The sequence below is a fragment of the Caretta caretta genome, chromosome 6 (assembly GCF_965140235.1).
Source record: "Caretta caretta isolate rCarCar2 chromosome 6, rCarCar1.hap1, whole genome shotgun sequence".
NCBI lineage: Eukaryota > Metazoa > Chordata > Testudines > Cheloniidae > Caretta > Caretta caretta.
This window is the reverse complement of record NC_134211.1, coordinates 86481535-86504745: the sequence shown is the minus strand read 5'-3', so window position 1 is coordinate 86504745 and position 23211 is coordinate 86481535. Positions and strand designations below refer to the sequence as shown.

Below are 23211 nucleotides of genomic sequence, written 5' to 3'. Positions count from 1 at the left end.
GCTCTGGGAGTTCTTGAGATATTAGACTTTAAAATTATGACATTTATAGGTATACAATAATCTATTTTAGGTCACTTAGAGAAATTTTATCCCTCTTATGTGGCACTTATGATCCTAAAGGAGCTGGAGTTTACAGGAGATGGGATTGACTTGAGTGGGAGAAGAGTTAAGCCAACACTGAGCCCACTTGAAAATCCCACTCAGAGAATACACGATAATGTGGTATAGGTGTTTTATTGGCATGAAAGGGGGATGCATTAAACGTGAGTTGTGAAGCCATTAGTAAGTTATGCATATCATCTCAAACAAATTCCAATAAAACCTCGATATCACTCCACAACCCCATATGCGTACATGCACACGCAAACACTCTGTCTCCCCCACCTGCGTTGCCATTAATGTCAATGGGAGCAGCATTAGGCGGACACAGAGCACTTTTGAAAATCTCACCTTCTAGTTATAGCCTGTAAGTCAGAAAGCACCTTAACTTGCAGTGCAAACTCCTATACTGTTGTATACTGATTTCTGGATTCACTCTTGTTATTTCAATACATCAACAATTATTTGTTATTATTAAATATTTTCCAAATACTGTGATTTTTAGAAAAAAGTAATTAGTAAATCTCTGGATGACTAAAATTTAATTCATTTCCAGTAAGACAAATTTATTTATGGATGGTGCACTTAAGCCTCAGTTCAGCAAAGTGCTTAAACACATGCCTATATTTAAACTTGAAGTTAGGAATGTGCTTGAGTGCCTTGCTGAATCAAGATCCTACTTAGGATCATACTGGCTTTTGAGCAGGTTTTTCAACATAAGATACAGACCATCCAGAGATAATTGTCTTGCCTAGCGCCTGTTATGGCAAAAGGGGAGCATGAAACAAATGGCTGGGTGAAGCAAAAATGGATGTTTACAGCTACATTTGAAAACTGACTTTATGAACTGTTTGCTTATTGCTACTGAGGAAACCTGCTAAATACAGGACTTCTAATATGAAAACGTAAGAGCATCAGCAAATATGTGCAGTGCTTTGGGAAGGAATCCCGACATCTGCTGTATGAAGAGCTTGCCAAGGAATAGGCTGCAACAAGCTTTGCTTTACAATTACAATATTTTTGGCTCTAGTATCTTATTTGACCATAAAAATTAATATGAAATAATCACTATGGAAATATTAAATGACACTTTGCAAATATATAGTATGCTTTTAAAATGTATATACCTTAGACATACTTTAAACCTAAATTAGATTTGTTTATCTAGTAGGGAATGTACTTGAATTCTAAATAATTATTTTCTCAGGAAAATAACCAGCTCAGATCCTCATAGAGAAATTCTGAAAAGGAGTGACCACCTCCTGCTGTTCTGCATCACACTTTTAAGTAAGTCTTGTCCAATTGGTACATTCCTTTTAACTTTGGTAGCAATCCTAGGACATAAAGAGAAGTAAACAAAATTGAGCAATTTTAGCAGAGTTTTGGTGCCAAACGTTCACAATTAGAAGGAAAGGACCTTTTCCACAATGAAATGCAGTTTCTGTGAAAAATGACAGACCAATAGAAATGGAAACTGGAGTTCTCCATTTGTTGAGCTGATACAGTGTAGTGAAAACCAGTAGTTCTTCTCTGAGCGATGGTCCCTATGTGGATTCCAAACATCGGTGCACATGCGCATTGTGCTCCAGAGCCGGAACTGTTCATAGTAGTGTCAGTTGACCCTCACATGCGTCGACACTGCTCCAGTTCCCTCTTACCACCGCATGGCCAGAGTCAGAGCCCCTGTTCCTCAGTGCTCTTAGCTCACTAAGAAAAGTGCTTCTGTTCCTTGTTTATGGTTTTTTTTTTCTAGTTTTAGGTGTTCGTTGTCCATTTGTTCATTGTTCATTCAGTTAGTTAGTTTATACTATTGCAACACAGAAAGCTTGGAAAGGACACATGGGCCTCTTCAGAGAAAGACTAGCATCATTTGTGAATCTAGGTTTTCTCAAAAGTTACCAACCAATGGTGAAACTCTTGTTAGTGAAAAACTTTTGCTCCAAGTCTTCCCTATTATTTAAACCAGCTTTCTCAACCTTTTTGATATCTGGGACCAGCTTGCTGTCATCCTAAGCTATGTCAGGGAGATCTCAGGGACTGGCACTGGTCCATGGAACGGTAGTTGAAAAACACAGATTTAAACGCTGTTTTAGTGTAATTGACAGTACTTAAGAGATGCACGGGTCCTTGCACAAGGATCTGAGTCAGTATGGGAAGGTCACTTTCACCCTCAAGATTTCGCTGACCAGACATGCCATTTAAAATCACTTGTGCAGTTAGTTCATAAACCTTAGCTTCAATGAGCATTGTCACAAGAGAATGTTTCAACCTGTTTGTCAGCACCAGTTAATTTCTCCTCTATTTTGAGATTGGTTTGGGGGTGGGAGGAGAATGAGGGATGAGAGGAGGGAAATAACTTTTATATATCAAGGAAAATTGTAACATAAAATGACAAAATATTTCCATTTATTTAGATTGGTACAGTACATTTTAATTTTTTTTCTGCACTCTTGCTTGCGTCAGTAAAGTGACTGTCCTCATGTTAAGTATCCTCACACCTTCTTGTCAACTGTCTAAATGGGCCATCTTGATTATCACTACAAAAGGATTTTTTTAGTCCTGCTGATAATAGCTCAAGTTTAATTAATTAGCCTCTTACTCCACCTTTTCATATTCTCTGTATGTGTATATATATATCTTCTTACTATATGTTCCATTCTATGGATCTGATGAAGTGGGCTGTAGCCCACGAAAGCTTATGCTCAAATAAATTTGTTAGTCTCAAGGTACCACAAGTACTCCTGTTCTTTTCTCCATAGTGAGTTGCATTTCATATAGTGTTTTTGTTTTTTTTTCAAGGACAGGATTTTCTTAATACTGACAAAACCAGGGTGTAATTAACATGTATAGAAAATAATTTTCATAAACAAAGTGAAGCCTTATTATTTTTTTGCAGTATTTGTCAAGGTGTTTTGTGTTTCTTTGCAACTGTTCTCTAATCCTTGCTCTGCTCCTTTCATTAAGTAAGAAAACATCTGGGGAAGTGGTGAGAAAAAGGTATTCCGACTCTTAATGCAGCCTGCTTAGCTGTTTTCTACTTAATTATTAACTTTGGGAGGTTTATATATTTTATACTGTTCCATTATATTGAAAATTGGCAGTTAATGACACTGTTACATTTGAATATATAAGTTTATTTTGTTCCCAAACACAAGAAATAGGTATTTTGAAACAGATTTTTGATAATATCAAGGGGTAATTTGAGTTGGTTTTCTTCTTTCTCTTTCAGTACAACGTAATACTTCTGCTGTTCTTGGAAATCATGAGAGACATTTAGCTATTTACTTAATTGTGTTTTTAATCTGTCATGTGGCACCAGAAACAAGAAAACTTCACATTCTGCACTTTGCTAGTCAGCTTTAAAAACACATCAACAAGTACAGAGTATCAAATTCACATGTCTGTTTTTCCATGGCAAATAAGGGTTACTCAGAGTGTATTTTGAAAGGGAAAACAGGGAGGAAGAACTGTTTTGAAAAGCAGTTACTTTAGCATTTAAGTTGCTGTGAATAGTTTTTTAATCACACCTTCTCTTGTTGATGTGGGCTACAGGAATGAAAAGTTACTTAGTGAAGGCTTCCTGTCCTACTTTAAAACCTACAGCTAAAGTGAATTTAATTTAACTTTACTATAGGCTATTGACCAGCTCATTCATCTGGAGTTGCCTTTGTCCCCTATCCTGTTGTTTAATATAGTGTATTATGTAGGGTATGATAATTATTCTGTGTCGGAGGGACATGTAAAATGTTATTCTCTAAATCTGATTTCAAGGTCATTTTGCAGACCATGTGCTGAAAAAGCAAGACTAACCCTGTTCCCACATATAGTCATCTAGTCTGCAACTACATGTCTTTTTTTTCTGTTTGTGAATCACTTGCAAGACATAACTTCAGGTTTCAGAGTAGCAGCCGTGTTAGTCTTTTATTCGCAAAAAGAAAAGGAATACTTGTGGCACCTTAGAGACTAACCTTAGAGACTAACTCACGAAAGCTTATGCTCAAATAAATTGGTTAGTCTCTAAGGTGCCACAAGTACTCCTTTTCTTTTTGTGAAGACATAACTTGTTTCACTGGAAAAACGGGGGGAAATTGAGAAAGGACAGGAAAGAAAAACAGAATAAGGAGTAGACAACAAATGGAGAAAAGGAAACTGAGTGGAACAGATAAAAAATAAATAAAATAAAAACAGACAGGGTGCTGAGAATTATTTTATATACTTAGCTTAGGCCCTGATCAAACTTCCACTGAAATCAATGTGAATCTTTTCATTTACTTTTGCTGGAGTTGGACCCCGCTCTTGCTGCCTAAATTGTATTTACCTTTAAACAGCTCAAATCTCTATCTATTGAAGGAGGGTGAAGTGAAAGGTAATGGCAGAATGTATTTACTGATGGAAGTTGGATCAAATTGTGCCGATATGTCAATTCAGAAATCTTACTTTAAACAAACATCCTTGCTGGTAATCTGTTAACTAATTACAATTTAAAAAAATTAAAATCCAATTTAGTTTTTCGCTGTTTATACTGCGTGGTCATTTTTTGACATTTCTCCCAACTTCAGCAGGGAGTGCCAATGAATCTGGTTTCACTGTTCTTTATAATCTGTTTCACTTTCAGGTTCCCAATACTGGAATGCTTGGGTTAGAAACCCTGCAGGAGGTACATTTTATGTAAACTGCTTTTTCCAGCGCATTTTGAAAGAAAGTATAGTATGTTGCTCTTTGGTTTTGGAAGAGCTTGTTTTTACAAGATCTAAATTTAGGGCCACTTTTGAGGAGTTCCCCTTTAATGATTTGGCATGTTAATAGGATAGACATTTTAAAATATTTATGCCACAATAAGAAATCTCTCCTCCCCACGCCCCTCTGAATTTTATGTCATGCTCAGGTACAAAGCATATGCTCTAATATTCAAAAAAAATTTCAGCCAGAAGTTGTTTCTTTAATGTTGCCTAGTGTGGCCCTGGCAGAAGAGAATTGAGAGATGTCTTGCAATGATATCTGGCATTTCCTGTTGGTTGAAATGTTGCTTTGCTTACTATGTTAATATTTAGTGTTATCATTGGCAAGGCAAAATTATATAGAAAAAATGTTGGTGTGAATTTTACTGGTGAGATGGGATTACAGGCCATAAAAATTCTCAGTTTCCTTTTTAAAAACTTAATCCATTTGTCCAACAGGAATGAATACAGCAGGACTAGAGGTTTTGAACTTCCCTCACATCTGGGTATAGCAATGTATTTTGACTCCAAGCACAATAAAACAACCCTACTTGCTGGTGGTATATGACATAATGACCCAAATATGTTTTTAAAAAATCATTTATTGCTGTACATAAACAGCTAAGTTAGCACAAGGGATGATAAAATAACACTGGTAATTCTTCCTTTAGCTGGGAACCATTGGTGGCCCATTAGGATTCCAGATGTAGCCATGTGTGCTTTTTCCATTTGTTTTCCAATGTCTAGTGCTTGGACCCTTGGTACCTTGGCTGTGGTTGTCAGGCATGTTGGCTTTTCAGCTTGAGGTCTTCCTGGAGAAACACACTGGCCTAGCTAATAGCTATAAAGCAGCTTATTGTCTTGGGCCTGGTTTGTTGGGAATAGCCGGACTGAGGGCAACCTCTTGTCAAAGGTCAAACACCAGCTTGACCAAGTTTTCTATAGTAAACACTTTCAACTGGACCTCAACCTCTCCTTAATTTTAACATAGAAAGTAAGAATGCAAAGTTAAAATTGCTTTTCAAAAGTACTGAATTCTGCAATAATTCACAACTCTTCAGAATACATGTGATTGTATTCAGGTGCATTATATTATAGAATATATTCTAATTATTTTATAAGAGAAAATATAAAACACTGAATAGAATACCAATAGAAAAAAGAACAATCCACTAGAGAAGCTATTACTGTAATAATGGTGTATGTCTCATTGTGAAACCTTCAGTTTGTTTCATAGCTGTTAGGAAGCAGCAGTTATATTTGACATTATATATGTGAATCAACTGTTTTGGGTTTTTTTTAAGGTATTGGTATTACGGTGGGGGTGTTAACTAAAAAAATTGGCACAAGCCTCAATCTTCTTTTAAGTAAAGAAAGAAATACTGAAAAAAAGAACTGTTGCAAATTTAAGGACACATTCTTTCATCTTTTATGTCGGGTAGTGTGACATTATTCCCTATATTCTTTATAGAAATATTATGATCTGAATATAGCATAACTAAGATGTGTTTTATGCAAGATGGGTCATGTGCGACATCATTGGAAAGGTTATGATTTACTGAATGTGATTATCCTATTTGTATGCATGTGTCATTTGTGTACCTGAAGTTAGGAACATTGATTATGTAACAATTACAACTGTGTTTTCACCTGGGGAACCCCCACCAGACACTGTGCAATGAGCCTGGAATGGGCCATTAGGGAGAACAATAGGACTTTGAAGATACTCATCTCCCTCCTTCCTGAGAAGTTTCCTGGGGTGCTGCTTTGACACTGCAGGGCCATGTGATCATGTCATCTGGTATTAGACACCATCTTGGACTGCTGGTATTTTTCCATTAAGGGGAATTGGGGGTTAAACTGGGAAACAAAGGATTCCCACCATATGCAAATCCTATTTAAGGCTGGGGAAGTAAGTTAATCTTGGTTCTTCTCCACTGCCTCCCCACCCAAGAAGGAAGATTGCTGAAAACAAGAGTCAAAGGAACTAAGCTAGGAGGGACAGGGGCTGAGCCCAGGCAAGAAGGTCTAGCCTGTGAAAGGAATATATGGAGATTTAAACTGCAAGCAGTGCAGTTTACCTGCAAGAAACTCGGCAACCTATACAAAACAACATTTAGGGTGAGAATATGCTACTATTTACCAGTTAATTTAGTGTATTAAGCTTAGATTGCGTGTTTTGCTTTATTTGCTCAGTAATCTGTTTTGATCTATTTGCTGTCCCTTATAATGACTTAAAATTTACCTTTTGTAGTTAATTAACTACACTTGTGTTTTGTTTATTCTAAAACGAGTTTGTGTAATTCATAACTGGGGATGGGGGTGGGTGGGCAAAAAGCTGTGAATATTTTCCTCCACACTGAGGGAAGGGGTGGATTTCATGCGCTTATGCTGTATAGATTTCTCTGCAGTGCAAGACAATATAATTTTGGGTTTACACTCAAGAAGTTGTGTGTACATGAGTGCTGGGTAATTCCCTCACTGAAAGCCTTCCCATGCAGCACTGATTTCAGTATCGGTGTCATTGTGCAGCTGGGTGTGTCCCTACCTGTGTGTGTGTGCGCAGCAAGACAGGGTTATGGAGCCCAGGCTGGTGGAACAGGTGGGCTCAGTGGAACCCCTGTACATTAGTTGGCATTCTGGAAGTGGGGGGGGGGGGGCAGGCAAACTGTCACAGGTAGCACTTGCTTAATTAGGGCCAGATTTGTGAGCTGCTTTACTCCCACTAGAGACCAGTTACTCACTTGAGTCACTAGGATTATTTGTACAAGTAATTGTTTGCCTATGGAGGTAAGGGCTGGACAATCCAGTCCACATTAACTTCAGTGGCACTGCTTATGTAATTGACAGTTGCAGAATCTAAATAGAATGTGGCCCTTAGTATGTTCAGTTGCCACATAAAATGTGTGTTTTCAGTAGGGTGGGTGGGTCTGAATCTTTTAATGAATATACACACTTCAATAGAACTGAGCCAAAACTAAACCCTTCCATGTGGACAGCCCTGAACTTTGTATATACCGTATGTGGATCTGAATTTATTAACTGAGGTCCATCTCTAATTCACGTACTGTGTATTTCAAAGTTCTAGTGCATCACTGTATTACAGGACATTTATTGGTATTGAGGATCTTTGGATCTCCTCAGTCAAGGGTTTTCTGGAGTTAGAGCAAATTATGACTGGGCTCGGCCCAAGCTTTCCCATTACACTTGTGGTAAAGGGGCCTGTTCTCCTTTCACTGAAATCAATGCAGTTATGTTGGTGAAAGTAAAAGGAGATAAAAGGAGAATCAGGCCCAAGATATTCAGCAATAGTTGGACACTTCCTAAAAAACTCGTTGCTTTTAGTCCTGGTGAGTCTGCCCTGTGGACCTTATCCAGTGACAAGAAACCTCGTTACCATTTACATCCTTTCAAATGCCCATCTAAGTTTGGTTTAAAGGAGGTAAATTGTTTCCTTTTCAGATTGCTAGATATCATAGCATTATATTCTGTTATAGTTATCAAAGTTCAAAAATAAAAATAACACTTTATCTCTCTATCTATCTAAAAATAAAATAAATATATATCAGAATATATAGAGAGAGTTTATATAACTATAACTATATAACTTTCTATCTATATCTACAGATATACGTACATAATATTTGGCACAAATAGCACAGGGTATAATTCTTCATAGCATGGGTACATTGAGAGTGTGTGAGAAAGAAAATATGGGCTAACTGGTGGATGAAGTGACCATTTTCCTTAGAGCTTTGTGGCTTAAAGTGTGTCTTAATAGAGGAGATAGCTTATTGGCTTATACAGTTATTCCTGAGTGAACACTTCAGAAACAAAATGGAGTTGCAAGGGGATGAGTAGAAGGGAAACCAGTGGTGGGAGGGGAAGAGATGGAGAAGTAAAAGACCCAAGCAGATGAGAATGTGGTCCAGCACCATGGCCCTTGTATTACAATCACTTTCGTACCTGTCTAACCTTGCACGCAAGTAGCCCCATTGAACTCAGTGGGACTATTTGTGTAAAGTTACTCACAAGCATAAGTGATTGCAGGATCAGGGTTCATATCTGTACAGTCAGTCAGCACACTTTATTTTTGCCCAAAGCATTACTTTCAAACTGTATATCAAGCTGCTGACGTGGCCTCATTTCATTTGAAATTTGAAAACTGAGGATGGCCAAATCTGATGTAAATTAGTTTTACTCCACAGAAATCAATTTACATCAGCTGATGATCTTGCCCAGAGTATAGTTATAAGTGATCTGGAAGCAAAGAGTTAACTGGAGACCAATTAATGTATTGTAATGATAACAGAATTTTTGTAGATAACAGGAAAAACCTGGAGAAGGAAAAATTGACCGTAATTCAATGTTTTGAAATGGGTGAATCTAAGGTTGTAAACTGAGTGTGAAGAGCTGTTCAGGTGACTTGTGTGAATACTGAATGTTGCAATTTATTATTATTATTATTATTATTATTTAATTATTATTTTATTAATTTTTTTCTGTAACCCTTTAGAGTACAGCTATCCATACACATTCTTCTAAATATGTGCTTGTTTGGCAGAAAAAATGTCATTGTTCTGAAATAAAATGTCTTAAGCTGAAAACACAGATATAATGAACCCATTGTTAGCTGGGTTTTATATACAATCCTTCTTCATTGACAATTTTATTAGTTTTTTTTATAAGATTTGTATTTTCATGATTGAAAAATTTAAATAATATGTCAGACTTAAATAAAAGTACCATGGCTCTCGTTCTACCATCATACACATGGGCACAACTCCTGTTGACATCCCATATGTGCAATAATGTGTTAGTTCAGTGGTATGGCCTACAGCTAGTATCATGTGCTGCTGTTATTCAGTCTGCTCTCACATGCTATACAGGATTAGGCTAGTCAGATTGGAGACCTGCAGGTAAATACCATCTGGTTCAGAAAGTGATTCTGGTGATTTAGTAAGTAGCAAGCTTCCCCTGAGGCTGTACTGAATCAGCCAATGCTCACTAGGGTGTTAGAGGGCACTAACACGAGAAGTACTACTAGAAGTACCATCCTTCAGGTAAGATGAAACATTGAGGCCTATTATAGGTTCTTCTCTGAGCCCACCTCTATATTTTCTGAGCACTGCAATAGTAATTTAGATTTGCATAGTGAGGTAAATAGTGGATTTGACGGAGTTTTCTGTTTTCACCCTTCTCAGATTCCAGGAAGCTCTGCTTGGAACATGTTTATCATCTATTTTAAAAAATATATAGAAAACATTTTTATTTAAAAAAAGAGGTTCTTGCACTGTGTGTAGAAGTGGTCAGTTTTGGTAAGTCTCATCCTCTTTGCTAACTCATTCCATACCTGAACTCCTTCAACCAAGAACCCTTTGTCTCCAGTCTTGTACTTCATTTTGTTCTGGTAGCTATATTGTGCCAGAAGAACAGATCTGTCTTAGCATGCCATGGCCTAAAGTCTCTCTGGGTCCTGATGGTGTTGGAAATTAGGATTGAGGCTACTTCCAGTTGGCAATTAAAGCGGTCTGGGAGCCCGTGGAGGTTGCTGGATGCGTCAGGGCGATCTGTCTTTGTGGGTGCTAAGATGATCCTTGAGAAGGTAGGCTGCTGAAATCTACCCATGCTGGTGCCTCTGCCTTACTTCTGCCCCAGACATGGTGAATTACAGTAATCAGTCTGGAGAGGGTGAACGTGTGGATCATTGTGGTCAGCTTCTCAAGTGAGACAAAAGGGCTAAATCACCTAAGTAATTGAAGGTAGAAGAAGGCATATTTGCCAGTCTGCACTGTCTGCTCACCCAGGGTTGGAGGTGAGACCCCCAAGACCTTGAGGATTCATACCACTCTAAAGCATTTCCTTCTCTTGGCTAGCATTTCTTTTGCCTTGCCTGAGTTGAGTCTGAGCCAACTGCTCTTCATGCAGATATTGTTCTGTAGTAAACTTTGGGACATTTCAATGACTGTGTTGGCTGCATCTGTAGAAACTGAGGTTGACCTTGGAAAATTGTGTGTATAATTTTGTATATTAGTGTGTGAAAAAACAAAACCCAACAAACAAACAATCCCCACTGTGATCCTTCAGGTGAAAGGCACCACGTAAATATAACAGAACAAAAATATTAACTGTACATTACATTATTAGCAGTTAAAGCAATTAATTATTCTTGCTTTTTATTACATCTGTGTTTCTATTCACTTCAGATTTGAATGTCCTAATCTTATAAAGGACTCAGAAATATCTAGGGATATAACAGTGGCATGACTTCCTCTGAATTAGATTGGCACTACATTAGTTTTCTTGAGGAAAGATATTTTTTTAAAGAGCTAACATGGCCAGTTTATTTTTATTAGTGGTAGCATAAGCCAAAACCTTATTGACTCAGTTTATGTAAATTGCCAATCAGTTTCTCAGCAGAAGTGAAATATATTTATTAAATGATGTATAATGCAAAAGCAGTGTTTTTAAAAGCAATAGAGATGAGAGTCTATGTAAAATATTGCATAAAGGAGCATGCTTACCGCAGACTCTACTAGCTATTTTCTCTGCTAGCTGTTCATTATATAGATTCTACAACATTTCTGCACAAACCTGATTTTAGATATTTTCAGGCACAGCAGAAGAATATTATTGTTGGACCCAATCCTTGACCAAGGAGCTGCACTAGATACAGGGCCTTGGAGTATATGGGGGCAAAGATGTCTATAATCCACCTTTTATGCGCCCTTCCTCCTGATTCTGAGGTCAGTTTAGCCCCCAGCCCAATGTAGAGTATCTTGAAGGCTACTCTAAATTACACTCAGCTGCAATGGTCCCAAAGGGCCATTTAAAGAGCTGGGGATTACCAGAGCACAGCAGTGCTCCAGCCATGCCTCATTACCCTAGGCTGTGAGAGGGATGACATCAGGTTGGCTGAGTCAGCTCTTCATAACTGAAATATTCTCCTATGTAGAAGAATCCTCATCTGACAATTTAGACCAGCTGTGGCTGCTTTGTGATGCCAGTCATGCAAAGCAGATTGAAAAGAGGCAGGATGTGGCCTATTGGTATCTATCTGGGTAGTTCTTATGCGCCCATCATCAAAGTACAAGGACCACAGTTGATATATGGCCAATTTTGCCTTTCTGTAGATATGGTTGCCTCAATATTTGCAGCAGTCCTATAGTATATCTGTTGAGGCATCTTGATTTGAGGTGCATGGAGTGTTTCTTTTGACAGAGGGGAGTAGGTGGTGGGATAGAAGAGTCCCTGCAGCAAAGACCCTAGGACAGTGAAACTTGGGGACGAACCTTAGGCTGAAGTTTGTTTTGTTGTTGATTAAGTGACTAATAAAGCCAAACTATAAAAATGGCTGAGTCTAGATCATATTCAGTGTGTGAAGCAGCTGGAAAGCTGCTCCTGAGGGGTAGCTGAGGATTCTCCTGATGCAAGGCAATCTCTCAAGCAGCATGAAGCTGAAAGAGCCAGCTGTATGTCATCTGCCTTTAATTCCTATTTGGGGGCATGTTAGGGACAGGGTTGGAGCTCATTGTGCTCTGGCTGATTCTTTGTTGGTAGAGATGTCTCTTAGGTTGCCTAAATGATAGTGGTGTAATTTTCAGGATCAGGAGATAGGAAAGATGGCTTAAAGTCATATTTTCACCTTTCCCTTCCTCTTTGCCTCAGCTGCATCAAGAATGAGGCCCAACCCTGCTTTGAACAGAGGAACTTCACCTGCTTCCAGTGGGTTTGTCTATATCCATTTTGGGGGGATTTGGCTGGGAGCTCCTGTCCATTACAGTTTATACTCCAGGCACCTCTTTGGCCCTCATTTAAACAGCCTAGATCTGGGAATCTCTCTGACAATGAGAATCATGCAGAAAGGGTTTCAGATTGATTTCCATTCTCCTGCTTGTGCTTGGATATTCAAAAAAAAAAAAAAGTATAATGTTGCCCTGTATATTTTAAAAAGCAAGATAATGGCTGATAACAAGATAACTTTAATGCTGTTTTAGCTTGAATTTGTGTCTAATCCTTTTCAGAGTCTGTTGTTCATTGGGATGTTTGCATGGAACAATTTACTGCAACTGAATGTGTACAATGTATGAAAGATGTTTCCTTTGTTGTCTGGAGGTACACACTAATTACCAGAATTATTAGACTGCAATATTTGTATACGAAAATTGCACTTTTCTTCTATTGTGTTTGGTTTGAGCAGGATTGTTAGCATTTATCAAAGTTAAGAAAATATTGCAATACTGGAAATAAAACAGCATTATCTGCTGGGCATGGTAAGCTTACTCCTAATATGTGGATCCATAATCAGTCCCCTGACCATTTCAGCCTCCAAGTCAGATTTCTGTATATTAATTTACTGATGTTGAGTCACTGTTTGCCAAGAGCTGACCTGAAATCCCCCAAATCATTTTATTTGAAACTTTTGGTTGGTCTTAAACTGAAGCCTCAGAAAAATAAGCACTTCAATTTGTAGCACTTTACTGGGATTATATTATAGTTATTAAAATATTTCTTGGTGTTATTTTCTTGGGCTTTAAATTAAAGATTCAGTCTAGCAATATACAGTAATTGTTACTGACTCAGAAATTGCAGCCAATATGAGAATGGAAGCCAATTTTTTTGTTGACTTTCCAGAATTGAAATTGTAGTACAGTGCACTTAGAACACACATGGTGTCTCTTTACCATTCAGTCATTTAAAAATGATGCTTCAGCCATTTAAACATTTTCATATACTTGTGCACTGTATGGTGTCCAACAGCCAAGTCAATAAAATAGGTGAAGTAAAATAGTAATTTAATTACCAGCACAGCCAGAATATTGATTGTAAGTAATAAAGGTGCTAAAGCAACTAATCATACTGTAGTAACTCCTGAAACAAAGATGGAGTTTGGAATTATTTGAATGACTTAATTTACTTTAAATTGCTCTAACATTTAACATATTTTCTTTAAAGAATGGTTCTCTAACTCTGAACATTTAAGTTTAGCACCTCTTTATGTTTTGTTACTGTTGGCACGCAAAGCCTGTAAAAGAAATTTCTAGTGTATAAGTGATATATTGTAAGAATGATAGTGTTGTTTTTCTTCAAAATTAAGGTTGAAAGTAGCTATTGAATGACTAGGTGACTAAGCCCAGATAGTGTATATTGGCTGCATTTCTTTAAAATGTTATTGTTTATATATATTGCTTAAAAACAAAATTTAAGTGACTTAGCAGTTTAGAATCAAAATATAATTTCCTCAGTATAGATACATAACACTTAATTACATTGTTATAATAAGCTAGAGTAATTATGTGGTGGAATAATACAGAAATTGATATTTAAAAAAGTTTAGAGGTACGTTTTTAGAAGATTGCGTTTCTGGAATTTTTTATGCAGTGGAATTTCTGATGCTACAGTAAATAAAGAAGTTGGATGATTTTCATATGATATCATATTTCACTAATACAGAACAACCTTGAACCACACTAGGGCAATAATTACCTAACCTAAATCAGAAACAAACTCAGCCAAACAGCTGTTTTCAGTTTGTTAAGAGATCCATTTGATTTACTCTCTTGGTCAACTTTCATTACTGTAGAATACAAAATTTTACTTGAGTTTTTAACCCTGAATTCCCAGTCTTGTTTGCTGCCTGCTATAAAATTGTATGCATGAACTGTCACAGTCATTCAGCATGCTAGGGAGCTACTGCTGAGTTTTATGTCAATGCTATTTTCATGAGAGGTAGAAGTTTCAATGCAGGTAGAATGAAATCCCAAATCCATTTCTACATCCCCCTCTGAAAACTAAGAAAAAGAAAAATCCGTTTGCAGATGTTGACAAGTCACTGTTGTGAATATGTTTACTGAACGGATGGGCCAAAACTGTAACCTTGAATCCAAACCACTTTAAATGTTGCGGTTGTGACACTTCCCAAGGGTATCCAGAGTGTGAGGCACCATCTCATCATCACCTGCCCTTACTGTGAAGCTGTCTTTCTTCTCTGTGCTTGCTGTAGATCAGCTCCCTAACACCACCAACCTCTGGCAACTACCTTCTAGGCCTCTGCGTGCCTCATTGTCTCTGTACAGTTTAGTGATAGGCATACACCAACCCCAGAGTCCTTCAAGGATTCCCTGTAGTGCCCAGCCCCGTATCCACTGAACACTAATAGAATTACCAAGCCTGCTGTTCCCAAGGTAACAGAGTACTGAAACTTACTAGTTATACCTAAGAACACAGTTCTGTTGAACACACAGCACTTAGATATATTTATAGTGAAAAGAAGCAGTTCATTCCAAAGAACAGAAATTCAAGTGATAGTGAGAGAATATTGGAAAGAAATGGTTACACATTAAACAAAATCATAACACACTTTCTAGAGACTAAACTTAGGAGAATACCTTGTTAGATATCTCCTACAAGAAAACTTACCCAAAAGTCTTTCCTCAGTGTTTTCAATTAGCTTGTTTGAGACCCCTTCCAATAAGATCAAGCCTACTGACCACTTGTGCTCACAGATTGAATGTGTTCCTAGTGGTTCATCTGTAACCCAAATATAGTTCCAAAATTCATTTAATTTCATTGTGGTACCCCTAAACAGGATAACTGCTACTGTTCACCTATTCCTGTTAATTTCCTATCTTTGAAGATTTCACAATCCTTCATTAGCATTTGTCTCACACTTGTGAGTGGAGGCTCATTGTGAACCCTAAAATATTTAATTAACATGTAAAAAGACAGATAAACATTTCTTGTCTGAAAGAAAACCTGCTTTTCACCTTTGCTAATGACCAGATCCGAGATACAGACCCTATGAACATAATTTTTCAGTGTCTATACATAACTTTGTACACAATATCCATATATGTGTTTTGCATGTTATTGATGACCAGTGTGACATAGGCTTTTATTACAGACCTCATATAATACTTTTTGGTGAACCAGAATGTAAGTACCAGATCCCAAGTGTTCTGGTAACCCTCATGTACCCTTTATTCCCTCTTCTACTTTGACATTAAGAGTTCCGTGGATCATAGGAGTGTTCAAATTTACCTGCTCAGATTTGAACCTACTCTTGTGGTTTTCAACTCAAAACCATAATGGGTCTACATTCTGATTTCAGTTTGGATGCAGCCAAAAATCTTACAAGATCACCACAAAAGATCAACAAATATAATGAGCTTTCCACCATCTTTAACTGAAATTTCACAAGAATTTGGTGCTATCAAATATGACCCTGAACATTGACCCTTATTCAACCTCTAACCCAAACCTTAACCTAAACAAGAAGACATGACCTCTTTTGCCTTTTGATAATCTACCACGAAATTGAAATGACCACTGCACTGTGGCATTCCTAGTGAACTATCTTTATTTGAATTAAGTGTTATTGGTAGGAGAATACAAAGAAGTAAAACATTCTGTTATTGTTTTTACTTTGGGTTGTATGAACATATTTTTGACTGTTATGGATTCCAAGATTATATGTAATGATAACCAGAATCTCTAGATCAGTGGTTCCCAAACTTGTTCCACCGCTTGTGCAGGGAAAGCCCCTGGCGGGGCAGGCCGGTTTGTTTACTTACCGCATCCGCAGGTTCGGCTGATCGTGGCTCCTAGTGGCCACGGTTCGCTGCTCCAGGCCAATGGGAGCTGCTGGAAGTGGTGGCCAGTATGTCCCTTGGCCCGCGCCACTTCCAGCAGCTCCCATTGGCCTGGAGCAGCGAACCACGGCCACTGGGAGCTGTGACTGGCCAAACCTGCGGAGGCAACAGGTAAACAAACTGGCCCGGCCCGCCAGGGGCTTTACCTGCACAAGTGGTGGAACAAGTTTGGGAACCCACTGCTCTAGATCGTTATTGTTGTACTTATAGTGCAATGCAGTGGTGCCAAACCTTATTACCCAGGAGGGCCGCATATACCTAAGCAGACTCTTGTGTGGGCCAAACAGATTCTACATATTTTAATAAGATTTAAAGTCACCTGTATTTATTTATATTTTAAGTTCAGCTTGTTTCATATGTATTTAGATAGGTTGTTTCTGGGTACAGTATTATCTGTTTACACACTAGTGTAAAATAAAATGATGTAAAGATGACAACAAAATGCTAATGAATCATCCGTTAGTATATTGTGTTGAAGCAGGCCATGGGCATTATGAAATTCTCTGGAGGGCCATGTACAGCCTGTGGGCCATAGGTTGGGCACCCTTAGTGCAATGTATTCTATCCCCTCTCACCAAAGCAAATGGCAGCGTTAGGGACCTGCAACCCATGCAATCACAGGGGGCCACAAGGCGGTGAGGGGCATGGGGGCCACCTGACATGGGGCCTCAGTTACAAGTGAAATGCAAACTCTGCCCAGCATGGTGAGGCAGTGATGCATACCCTAACCAGTGTGATGGGTGGCCACTCTAGTAGGGGCTCCAGAATTGAGTTTTGCAGGGGGGCACCACAGGACAAACACTGCCACTGAAAAGCAGAACATTCCATAGGGTTTCTTCCAGTTAGTTACACACCCCACTATCGCACATGTAACATGGAAGTTCAGTAAACATCCTAGTTCTAATATGGAAACAAATTGGACACTCTAGGAAGTAAAAAGAATTCTAGGTCTCAGGTTTGGAAGTAAAATAAATTTTGGCAATGTACTTTTTTTCTGAAGCTAGTGTTTTAGTCTGCAGAGTCAAGATGACTTCTGATAAGGTGGTGATTATTATTATAATAGTGCTTCTGTTGTCTTAATCTGCTTTTTGTTATAATATTCTAAATGCATCCACTAGGAAGGCAGACAAAGGAAAGGGAAACTGCCAAGTACATCTCTTCAAATAGTTTTTTAATTTGGTTTTACACTCCATTGTTTATAATATTCTTAAAAACTTGAAAATAGCGTTTCCCTGCTTTCTGATTTTCACTTTTCCATTTGGTAAATGTGAATTGCATGGGTTCCTTATGGAGCTCACCCAGCAAGGCTGTACTCTGTTTACTTCCTTATTTGTGTTCCAGCATACTGGGTGAAGTCAGCACCTCTTCAGGAGGAGGAACATTTTAACTTGTGCTGACTCTCTTGGCTGCTTGTCTTTGCAGCTGTGAAGCAGTAAATATCAATATTGTAGCACTTACATAACACTTCTCCGCTTCAAATCTCTTTCCAAGCATTAATTAATTAAATGTTGTAATGCCCTACTGAGGTACATAAGCACTAGCCCCAGCACATCGAAATGTAACTATAGCCCCTGTAATACCTGTGTGAGACCTACTTTTATCAGATATGAAAATGCCAGTTATGGACATCAAAATTACCAATTTATGTACATCAGAACTTTTCAACCAGTGGGACTGGTAAAATTATAATTGGGCAGGCCAAAAGGGAATTTAAAGAGCTATTAGCAAAAGACACAAAAACTAAGAGCAAAATTTTTTTTACATTTTTTTATTCTCTGGACAATTGAGGAGTTAAAGGAGCACTCAAGGAAGACAAGGCTGTTGCAGAGAAGCTAAATGAATTCTTTGTATCAGTCTTCACTGTCAAGGAGATTCCCACACCTGAGCCATTCCTTTTAGGTGACAAATCTGAAAAACAATCCTGGACTGAAATGTCAATAGCAGAGGTTTTGGAACAAACTGATAAATTAAACTAATAATTCACCAGGGTCAGATGGTATTCACTCAAGAGTTCTGAAGGAACTCTGATATGAATTTGCAAAAGTACTAAGTCCAAAGCAGACTGTGAAGAGCTATAAAGGTATGTTACAAAACTGGGTGCCTGGGAAACAAAATGGCAGATAAAATTCAATGTTGATAAATGCAAAGTAATGCACATTGAATAACATAATCCTAGCTATACATACAAAATGATAAGTTCTAAATTAGCTGTTACTAATCAAGAAAGAGATCTTGGAGTCATTATGGATAGTTCTCTGAAAACATCTGCTCAATGTCCAGGAACAGTCAAAAAGCTAACAGAATGTTAGGAACGGGAGAGAAAATAAGACAAAAATCTCATAATGCCACTATATAAATCCATGGTATGCCTATGCCTTGAATACTGTGTGCAGTTCTAGTCACCACATTTCAAAAAAGATATATTAGAATTGGAAAAAGTACAGAGGCAGCATTTTTAAAACAAATATAAAGAAGTACTACTTCACACAAGACATAGTCAACCTGTGGAATTCGTTGCTAGGGGATGTTGTGCAGGCCAAAAGGTATAACTGGGTTCAAAAAAGAATTAGATAATTTTATGAAGGATCAATGGCTATTGATCAAGATGCTCTGGGTGTCACTAAACCTCTGACTGCTAGAAGCTGGGACTGGACAGTGAATGGATCGCTCGATAAATTGTCCTGTTCTGTTCACTCCTTCTGAAAGAATCTGGTACCAGCCACTGTCAGAAGAGAGGATATTGGGCTGGATGGACTATTGGTGTGACCCAATATGGCCGTTCTTATGTTCTTAGAGGAATAACTCATTTCTGAGTTCAACTGGCCAGCTCAAAACTTCCTCGTGAAAGCCATCAATAAGGAAAAGGTGCAACTGGTTCTTATACCCTATTTTCTCACAAAGTATATAGATAAAATGTACCAGTTTTACAGCATCTGATTATGCTGTGCTTAATTGAAGAGGCAATTGCTTTTCTGCAAGTAGTTTTTGTGCATAGTGTAATGAACCCACTATATTTGAGGATGGACGGTCTCAGTATGAGTGATAAGGCCTTTCTCTCTCCTCTCCCCCATCTTCTGCACTATTAGTACAGATAAACTAATTCCATTCCCAGTGATTTTTGGTTTCCTTTAAAAAAAAATCAAAATTAAATCCTTGCTCCCGGGAAAATTTGAATGGATTGGTCTGCATGATCAAAATACTATAATTTATTAACAAAAAACAAAGCAATAAGTTCTGCTAGTACAGCAACATCAGGAGATTCAGCATGGTGCAGTGGAAATTACTTTACGGTGTGTAGTGTTTCACTCACTTGACACTGAACAACAAGACCTATTTCATCCATTTGGCATATGACCGCAATCTTGGAGATTGGTAACATTTTCACTATATCAATTTCTTTTTCTCTTGCGCATGTGTGTGGGACATCATTTCAGCAGCTTCAGTAATGGATGGTAAGATTAGCCCCTCAACCATTGCAAAGTTTCCTTTCTTCAACAATTTCTTACAGACCGCAAACTTTGAGTATGTTTCGTGGACCTGAGGAAGAGCTCTGTGTAGCTCAAAAGCTTGTCCCTCTCACCGACAGAAGTTGGTCCAATAAAACAGGGGTTCTCAACCTTTTTTTTTTCTGAACCCCCCCCACACTTCCCCCACATGCTATAAAAATTCCATGGCCCACCTCTGCCACAACAACTAACTTTTTGTATCTAAAAGCCAGGGCTGGCATTCTGGGGAGGCCAGCAGGGCATTTGCCCAGAGCCCCGTGCCACAGGGGGCACCGCAAAGCTAAATTGCTCAGGCTTCGGCTTCAGCCCCAGGTGGTAGGGCTTCGACTTTCTGCACTGGGTCCTAGTGAATCTAATTCCAGCCCTGTTCGGTGGACCCCCTGAAACCTGCTTGCAGCCCCCCAGGAGGCCTCGGACCCCTGGTTGAGAACTGCTGCAATAAAAGATATTACCTCACCCACCTTGTGTCTCTAATATCCTGGCACGGGCTCAGCTGCGACAACACTGCATACCGCAAACGTTAAGACTTTTTTCTGAAACAGCGTTAACCTTTTGAAAAGTACTTTTCTGCTTTTTGAGGGCAGTTAGCATCCTTTTAAAAATAATTCTGTAAGTTTCCCAGCATGCTCTTTATGATGTTATTAACTGGCTCTTGAGCAGCTTGTTTGGTTTCATGCTTTCATTACCTAGTATAAATGTTACATAATACACGTAATAGATTTAGAAAACTAAGTACACCTGTAAGGCCAAAGGGATGATGAAAACTAACCCCTCTGGGTGAAATCCTGGCCCCATTGAAGTCAATGGCAAAATTCACCCTCTGTCTTATTTTCTTGCTCCCAATTTATCTGGCTTATCTCTCCCTTTTGGGGAATGGCAATGGTGCTTTATCCACAAACTGCAACATGCTACACCCTTTCACACCACAGATATGCTTGGGTGCAATGGCCTGGCAATTATGCACATGATGACACAATCAGGAAATGGGTATGACTCTTTTCCAGGCCAGCCCCACTGGTTGAAAAGTTCTGATGGAGATAAGTTGGTAATTTTGATGTCCATAACTGGCATTTTCATATTTGATAAAAGTAGGTCTCACATATGTATTACAGGGGCTAGAGTTACATTTTGATGAGCTGGGGCTATTACTTACATACCTCAGTAGGGCATTACAATAATTAATTAATTAGTCAGTCACACCGCCCCCCCCCCCCGATGGTTTGGCAGGCTTCCTGCTTCTGATGCACTTAAAAATTTGTTTGCTCTTAGTTTTTGTGTCTTTTGCTAATAGTTCTTCAAATTCCCTTTTGGCCTGCCTAATTATACTTTTACACTTGACTTGCCGGAGTTTATGTACTTTCTATTTTCCTCAGTAGGATTTTACTTCAAATTTTTTAACGACGTCTTTTTCACTAACCACCACTTTTACTCTGTTTAGCCATGGTGGCATTTTTTTTGGTCCTTTTACCACTTTTTAAATTTGGGGTTTATATATAGTTTGAGCCTCTATTATGGTGTTTTTAAAGAGTTTCCGTGCAGCTTGCAGCCATTTCACTCTTGTGACTGTTCCTGTTAATTAGCTTCATTATGTTTGTATAGTTCCCCTTTTCGAAGTTAAATTCTGCTATGATGGTTTTCTTTGGTATTTTCCCCTCTTCAAGGATTAAATTTAATTATATTATGGTTGCTATTACCAAGTGGTTTAGCTATAGTCATCTCTTCGACCAGATCATGTGCGCCACTTAGTACTAAATGAAGAATTGCCTCTCCCCTTGTGGGTTCAAGGACTAGCTGCTCCAAGAAGCAGTCATTAATGGTGTCTAGAAATTTTATCTCTGCACCCCCATCCTGAGGTGACATGTTCCCAATAAATATGAGGATAGTTGTAATCCACCATTTTTATTGGGTTTCTGTTTTTGTAGCCTCTTTAATCTCCCAGAGCATTTCACAATCACCATCAACATCCTGGTTTGGTGCTCAGAAGTATATTCCTACTGCTATAGTCTTATTTATTCAAGCATGGAATCTCTATTCATAGAGTTTCTATGGTACTGTTTAATTCATTTACGATTTTTACAGTATTTGACTATGCTTTCTTTCACACATAATGGCACTCCCCCACCATCGCGACCTACTCTGTTATTCCTATATATTTTGTATGCTGGTATTATTATGTCCAATTGATTATCATCATTGCACCAAATTTCTGTGATGCCTCCTATATCAATACCATTAAATACCAGGCATTCAAGTTCACCCATTTTAGTATTTAGATATCTCGCATTGTATACAAGCACTTATAAAGTTTGTCAATATTTAGTTGTCTGCCTTCATGTGATGTAATAGAATAGGACTCTTTTTTCATTTGACTCTTTCTCTTCAGTACCTACCTGTATTTTATCAACTTCTATCCTCTTTATTAGGATATAGAATATCACCTTTAATAAATCCTCCCCTAAGGGATGTCTCTGTCTAAACAGTGTGTTCCTCTGCATCTGTTGGCTTTCCTGCATCCCTTATTTTAAAAAACTCCTTTATGACCTTTTTAATTTTACAAGCCAGCAGTCTGGTTCTGTTTTGTAATAGGTAGAGCCCATGCTTCCTGTATAGGCTTTTCCTTTTCCAAAAGGTTCCCCAGTTCTTAATAAACTTAAATACACTGAGCACCATCAACTCATCCACACATTGAGACCTTGTAGTTCTGCTTGTTTAACTGGCCCTGTGCTTGGAACTGGAAGCATTTCAGAGAATGCTACCATGGATGTTCTGGACTTTAATCTCTTTCCTAGGAGCCTAAATTTGGCATCCAGAACCCATATCATAACTTTCCCTTTTGTCAATGGTACTTACATGTACCATGACCATTGGCTCCTTCCCAGCACTGCACATAAGTCTATCTAGATGTCTCAAGAGGTCCTCAACCTTCACACCTGGCAGGGAATCCACTACATCACATACCCAACTATCTATATTTATAATAATCAAGTCCCTCATTACTATTATCTGTCTCTTCCTAATCACTGGGATATCCTCCCCTGGAAGAATATTCTCTGTGTGAGAGGATTCCATGATATCATCAGAAAGGAGGGTTCCAACTATGGGATCATTTCCCTGAACTCCAGCTTGATGTTCTCCTTCCTCAAGACTTTCGTCTTCTCAACAGCCCAAAGGCTGTCCGGCTTGGGGAGGGACTGCTCTGCTGTGTCCCAGAAAGTCTTGTCTATGTACCTCTCTGTC

The 23211-nt window shown here is 38.5% G+C and overlaps 1 protein-coding gene across 8 annotated transcripts in view; it reads left to right on the top strand.

Annotated features, from left to right (window-relative positions):
• SLC25A21 (solute carrier family 25 member 21) overlaps nt 1-23211 on the top strand; it is a 397333-nt gene that overhangs the window by 92040 nt on the left and 282082 nt on the right. For 4 of the 8 annotated variants that reach the window (XR_007357307.2, XM_048855142.2, XM_048855137.2 and 1 more), the window contains exon 3: nt 1307-1386. The exons of the other annotated variants lie outside the window; for them this stretch is intronic. Coding sequence is in view for 3 of the 4 variants with exons in the window: in XM_048855142.2 (XP_048711099.1) it covers nt 1307-1386 (80 nt within the window). In the remaining variant the exon portion in view is untranslated. The remainder of the gene's footprint in view (nt 1-1306; nt 1387-23211) is intronic. 8 annotated transcript variants of the gene reach the window in all.